This window comes from Porites lutea, assembly GCF_958299795.1.
Source record: "Porites lutea chromosome 5 unlocalized genomic scaffold, jaPorLute2.1 SUPER_5_unloc_1, whole genome shotgun sequence".
NCBI lineage: Eukaryota > Metazoa > Cnidaria > Anthozoa > Scleractinia > Poritidae > Porites > Porites lutea.
The window spans coordinates 789,533-796,218 of record NW_027332288.1 but is presented as its reverse complement, the minus strand read 5'-3'; the positions used below and the strand labels follow the sequence as shown (position 1 = coordinate 796,218).

General features: G+C 38.6%; 1 protein-coding gene across 1 annotated transcript; it reads right to left on the bottom strand.

The window, feature by feature from the left end:
• Nucleotides 1–4,567: 4,567 nt before the first annotated feature.
• Nucleotides 4,568–6,029, bottom strand: LOC140925345 (uncharacterized). The gene has a single exon (XM_073375335.1). It carries the CDS (start codon nucleotides 5,982–5,984, stop codon nucleotides 5,418–5,420), a length of 567 nt encoding a protein of 188 aa, XP_073231436.1. The 5' UTR covers nucleotides 5,985–6,029; the 3' UTR covers nucleotides 4,568–5,417.
• Nucleotides 6,030–6,686: the final 657 nt, after the last annotated feature.

Here is a 6,686-nt window from a genome sequence, read left to right as displayed (position 1 = left end):
AAGATTCTGAGAGCTGATTGGCTAACCGAAGTGTATCAATGACGTGTAACGCACCATTTTCAGTTTTTTTCACGCATTGATGACATCTTTTCTCTTCAGCGATGTTCTATAAACATAGTCAGAGTTTTTTGACTTTAAATTAATTTACAATGTGATTAAACTTTCATTTGAAATCTTAATATTCAGTTTTGCTTATGTTGCTATTTGATAATAAAATATATTTCTAAACTTTTTTTACAGCTGGGACCATTGTTGTTCAAATAGAAATCGTCGCTTTTGCAATCCAGAGCACTCAGCTTAGTCTGAATATTCAACGGTTTAGAGACTTCTTGTTCTTGCTCTCTTCTCGGAATGGAAAAAGACCAGACACGAGAGATCGGCGGAAATAAAGCCGAATGAATGAACCCACAAGATGAGTGTACAAAGACGGAAATCTTATGTTATACTGCGCCTAGTTCAGTATTTCAACTTCTCCTTTTCTTTACAACCAGCATGTCCGTGTTTTTGCCGGTAAGGCACTGACTCGGATAAAGGCGGATTTCCACTGTCGCATAGTTTTTACGTGCGTACGCACTTCAATTTTACGGGCGTAAAGACAGTGTATGAAAGGTCAAGCGCAAACGTAAAAGTTGAACTTCGCTCAACTTTCACGTTTTACGCGTGGCCTTTCATACATTACCTCTATTTCATTCACGCGCGTAAATTTTAACTCAGTACAACATTCAAAAAAAGCGAATAAAATAAATTGAAACCGAGGATATAGAATTGAACAACTACATGTGCATATTCCCACTTTCCGGAGAAGTTCGCGCGCGTGATTCTTCTGTATATTTGCTCGTGTAGGATATTTACTCAGCCTGGCGCGCAGTACTGACGAACACGGCATTGACACTACAATCAGGTCGAGGTCTACTGTTTATAAGTAACATAACTCGATATAACTTAAATTTTTTTCCCCTAATTTTTTTTGTATTTTCTTTTTATATAAAGGCTATATCCCTATTGTACTTTGCTTTTAAAGTTTAGCATGAACCATTGGCCTTAAACTGTACTACAATCATGAGCTCTGATCAACTTTTACCGGCAGCAACTCTTCCTTTCTTCTCAGTCTTATAATTAATGTCAGACGGACAGTTATGAAATAAATAAAAGGAAAAAAACAAACAAAGAAAAGTAAAGTTAGTTAAGGATACTACTTTCGTTTCATGGAAAATAGTTTTTAAGGCTCAAATACCTGAAAGATCATACAGCATTAGAAATGTTGACCCTGAGTTTTAGCCGTAGGGAAAGCTTGAAGCTGAAGCAAAAATTCTGTTTTATCAACAGGAACTTTAAAACGTTTCCAGCTGCTGTTTATAACAACTTTGAAAGCTAAAAGCGTTCGACTGAAACGAGCATTAAGTAAAGCGTCAAGTAAATTTGGAAATTGTAGGAAATTCACCATATTGAAATGGATCGATAATTCCTCAGCAGGCTTTTACAGCGGTATAGACTGAAGCTATTAATTACTGTTGTATCCCTTTTGAAAGGCAAAAATATAAAATAACATTTTGAAAAAGAAGAAAATACCCTTTCACCCCCTGTAGAAAAGCATGAAATTTTTCAAAAAGATTTCATGCAGATAAATTTCGCATAATATGCATGCATTTTAATAAAATAACAATTTATGTATATTTTGCAATAATATTGTGTTTTTTTGACGGAAAAAACTAATAAAAGCAGTTTCCTCTGACACCGCAGAGACTGACAATATGCCTCAAATAATGAACGAAGTAAAACTTTTAAAAACTTTATCGTCAATTTGTGGTTCAACTCCCAATATTTACTTAATTCTAACGCATTGATGAGCTCCGGGTGAGACGCAAGAATTGATGATGACCAGGATGTATTCAAACTTATTCAGGGGCAGCGGGTGAGGTGAGAGTAGTTTATCAAATTTTTACACTTGACCCATGTTCAAAAAAAATGACGCCTCTTCCGGTACTACTAGGTGCTGATCTAAGGTCAGTTGCATAGATATAACAAATGTACAGTTACAGTCTCAACTTATGCAGTTGCGAAAAAAAAAGCCTGAAAAAATCGAGGGCTTGCCCGGATTAACCCTGACTGCGATACCGATGCAGGGCTCTAACCAATTTGCGTCGGCAAGCCACGTAACTGGGAGCTGATCATTAAATTTGTTCGTATTATACCCGGGAAAGATGAAGATGAAATGACAGATACATGAATTTCCTATATTGGAACCCCGGAATGAGGAAATAAATGCAAGATTGTTCCTGTTAAAGACGCAACCTATGCCCGCGAAGAGCTCTGCACCAGTATCGTAGAGGTCATTGTTCGAATTGCAGCAAACGAATGTATCTAAAACGTCTACCATCCTCGAAAAAGCTATTCCAGTAATACTTTTTCGAACAAAATAAAAGAATTACCACAATTAATCAAACCACAATTACCAAATTGCCTATTTGTAATGAGTGACATGCATGTTTATTTGTTGCTGCTGCGGGAAGAGTTCCTGAACTTTCTTGATTTACTGATACTCAACAATTTCATTCAATGTTAATTCAGGTACAAAGAAAAATAACAACAAGAACAGCAAATCCAAGACTTGAAGAGGTATTTCAGTTAAATATCAAGTGTAACGGTTTTGTTGGTGTCAGCAGCAAAAAGCGCTATTGTAAGACTGGAGGACACTGAGTGCAGAGGACAAGAACAAACTGCGTCAGGATTAGCTCAGTCGGTAGAAAAAAGTTTGACTGCAGAGCGGGAGGCCATTTGGGTTCGATTCCTGGGGCCGGACCAATACCAAGGGTCTTAACAAAGGTCATGCCTTTGTCCTAGCTGCAAACGGCTAGACCTTCGCTTGCCCTCGGATGAACTATAAAATGCAGTCCCGTTTCCAGTAAGCAGGAGACGCAAAAATAGTGTCCCCTACCAAGTATACTTTCGTGCTGAATACATTGACACTGAAATAAAGTGACTGTATTTTTTTTTAATTCACCCCTCTCAGTCATTATGTTTTCTGGACATCTTCTTGCTTTCACCTAATCTGGATATAAATCGAGAGTAGCCAATTTTGTCAGTTTCTCTATATTTGATTTCAATTAAAAGCTGTAACGTAAATTAAATTGCGTATCAGTCCTTTCTGAGTAATCCATCCAGAATCGCATATCAAACAAGCCTTTAGATCCGCAAGAAATGACCCATCTCCTCCTGTCAAAAGTCAAATGAGAGGTCCCATTAGCGGCAGGACACGCAATACCTTCCGGGTTATCCATCCATCCTTTTTTCCTTTCTTTTCTCGGCGGAGAAAGCTCACATGCTATGCACAGGCGACAAAACCCCCGCGTATTAAAGACCCTTTACCCTTTACTCTCGCCTCAGCAGTAAAGAGTCTTTGATACGCGGAGATTTTCCCCGTTCATTCACCCTTCTCACATTGCTCATATGCCCCTACCATCTTGTTTAGCTCCTTCCCCCACCCGCCCTTCTCCCAGTGAAATTGGAAACAATGGTCGTGGTGAACAAGGTGTATTAAGGGCAATGTGACAATGGTGAATGTGTTTTCAAGAGGGATTTTTTTCCCTCTTTAAATCACACAACCTCTTGACCAGAGGGTGAATTCAGTGAATGGAAGGCTCCTAAAGTTATAAAGTAAAGATTTAAGAATTTCTTCGTTTCAGTTGGTTGAAAAGTTTGTTGCTTTAGCCTGGTATTTGCAGCTTTGGTTACTAACGTCGTGGTCGATTCTGATTCGATTCGTGAGTAAGAAAACAAATGAACTTGTCCATCTCATAAAAAGATGAAGTTTCTACCTGAAGAGTGTGACCGGTTTGCATTAAACGAGGTGGGTATCATAAATCACCTTGACAAAAATTCAATCCAGTGCACGTATATTCTAAATTAGTAGTATTTACTAACATCTGCACTAAAATTAAATTCACTGAATATATATTCGTAGTGTACAGTTTTTTTAAGATCTTCTGCAAATAGGTATAAAGTTACATCCCTGGCAATCACGTTTTATTTTTATCATCTGAAATCAGTCTTCACTTCTATTCAGCCAATCTCCTGTTATTTTGCGGCTAGTATGAGAGTCTGAGTTATATTCCATACTAATATCATCAATTATTAATGTCACTCATGCTGATAATATAACAGGAATAATTCTTCCTTTGTTTTAATACAGGCGAGATATTCTCTTCACGCTGCCGTATGCCAGTGTTTCTAGGATCATACAGCAAACGAAAAAGCAAAATTTTACTAATGCATTAGAATAATGATTATATAATATAAATTATTATCTAATTTTACGGTGGCTTTTTCTAGTTTCTATTGTAATTTATTTTATTTTCTTTCTTTCTTGTTTCAGTCTCATTTGGCAAGGTAAGGCGCTTAATGTCATTTGCGAACGAAAAAAGCAACAATTAGTGAAAAACTGAATAGCAAAATTTAAAAAAAAAAAATTAAAAAACCTGTACATTTGTATTTGTTCGAGTGACACAACATTTTAGATTTGTGCTGCCTGTTCTTGATAATTAGCCAACAAGCTTCGGCTTTTTCATGGAGAAGCTCGTGTTACTTAAATTAAGCGACTATTTGTGAAAGACCGAATATATTAGTCGCGCGAGTAGAAATCGACGGAGGCATGTTTACCGTATCAACTGCTATTTGTTTTGAGGTACTTGAGAAGTTAACCTGTTCAGTTTTCCCGGCACTTCATTATCCTTCTGTAAAGATTAATCGGAATAAATAGAACTTGTGCTGAGCGCCGAACCATTAGAGCCCATTTGATCGGTGCTTGCTCTTCTTCCAAGGCGAAACTGATCTAGTAGCCATTCAAGCCGGAGTTTATCCCCACTCAGCTTTCTCTCGTATTGCCCTTTCAAAACCCTCTTAAGGTCCTTCTTCTCGTTTTTAAACCTGTTCTCAATTTCAAGCTTCTCGTGGTCGAATTTTAATTTCAATGTTCGCATTTCTAAGGAAAAGCACTTTTCCAGCTGTTCTTTTTGATATTTCAAAACAGAGATGTCGTGCTCGTAACCTTGTATTTCCGACTCGAATTTCAACCTCTGTTCTTGAAGTATTCTGCGAAATTCCACCTCGAATTTACGTCTGATGTCTTCCTTTTCTTTAATAAAGCCGTTTTCCATGTCCGACTTTTCTCTTCTAAAAATGTTCATTAAATCGTTCTTTTGCTGTTTGAACCTCTGTTCCATGTCAACGATTTCCAACGCGAACTGGTGCTCAACTAGCTTGTGCTTATTGGCGTAGTGAGAATGCATTTTGGTCTTCTCTTGTTTGAGCGATTTCAACAGCTCCTCTTTATCCAGGCTCATTTCGGCATCTGATATACTTTTAAAGTGCATATCAACCTCTGGTTGCTCGTGATTATAGAGGGTCTCGAGATACTCGTTCTACTCGAAGTAAACATTCTCCAGATCGCCCAAGCCCTGCGACAATGTCCGCCTCAGCTCATTTTTTACCTCCTCGATTCCCTCAAGCTCTTTGCGAATCTTCGCTTCCATTTCAGCCTTTTCGGCTTTAAATCCTTCCTCTTTCTCCCTTAAAAATCGCTCAAATTGCGCTCTTAATTCCTTCTTCTCTTTGATGTAATTGTCCAGAAGAGTCTGTTTTTCACGATCCCATGATTTTATCAACGCAGATTTCTCGTCTTCGAAAGACAACTTCAAAACATGTCTCGATTCCTGAAATTCCAAGCGGATGTTGTCTTTCTCTTTTAAGAAATTCTGTCGCATTTCTTCTTTCTCGCATTCAAAGGCTTTTCTCATGTTTTCCTTTTCCACTTCAAAAGCTAAACGCATATCATTTTTCTCGTCTTCGTGGGCGCGATCAACAATCTCTCTCTCCTGCAGAAATCCTCGAACAATTTCCGCCTTCTCCTCAAGGAACCTTCTTTCTATATCAGTTCCATCGATCATAGCTAGATTTTCCTCCGAATTTCGTGAACAGTCGCTTTCCATGGTCTTGATTTTATTAACCTAAGAGCGCGTTTTTGGCGAGATCAAAGCACATCACAGCTTACAATGCAATTTCCTGCCGAGCGATGACCCGGATGTTTAGGATGTTTATCGTTTTCTGGGATACCGGGTCCCATATTTTCCAGTCGGACCCGAATAATAACTCGGACTCGACTTGCTTTATTCGGACACGAACTTAAATCGGGTCCGAATTGCACCAGTCGGGTCCGATATTTCAAATCGTAATCGGGCTCGAATTGTTGTGAAATCGGGTCCGATTTAAATTATTCGGACCCGATTTCACAACAATTCGGGTCCGATTTTTAATTGGTTCTGGGAAATTGATTGGGTCCGATTTCTCAGTAAAATCGGACTCGATCGTTTTTCAGGAAGAGAGGGAGCAGGGGGGGGGGTGGTCACTCAAAGGCTCCGATTTCGTTGGAGGAAGGTGTGGGTAGAGAACAAGGTGGAAAAAAGGTATATTTTTTAACGAAATTAAAGGTGGTACTGAGCGTACAGGCGTTCAACGCTTTGGGACAAGGTATGTTGAAATTAATGCAGTAAAGGATAATTTTAACTTCTTCTATTGGATGCCCTTTTCCAACATTAAAATGCTTCATCTTATGCCCCATTTTCCCTTTCAAATTCTCGGTCATCGCGGAGAGGCTCGATTTAGAACAATATGAGGATCGATGTCCAGAAATT

Bases quoted from the DNA above. Each gene is read 5' to 3' on its own strand.
- LOC140925345 (XM_073375335.1), bottom strand. From the start codon at position 5,984: ATGGAAAGCGACTGTTCACGAAATTCGGAGGAAAATCTAGCTATGATC.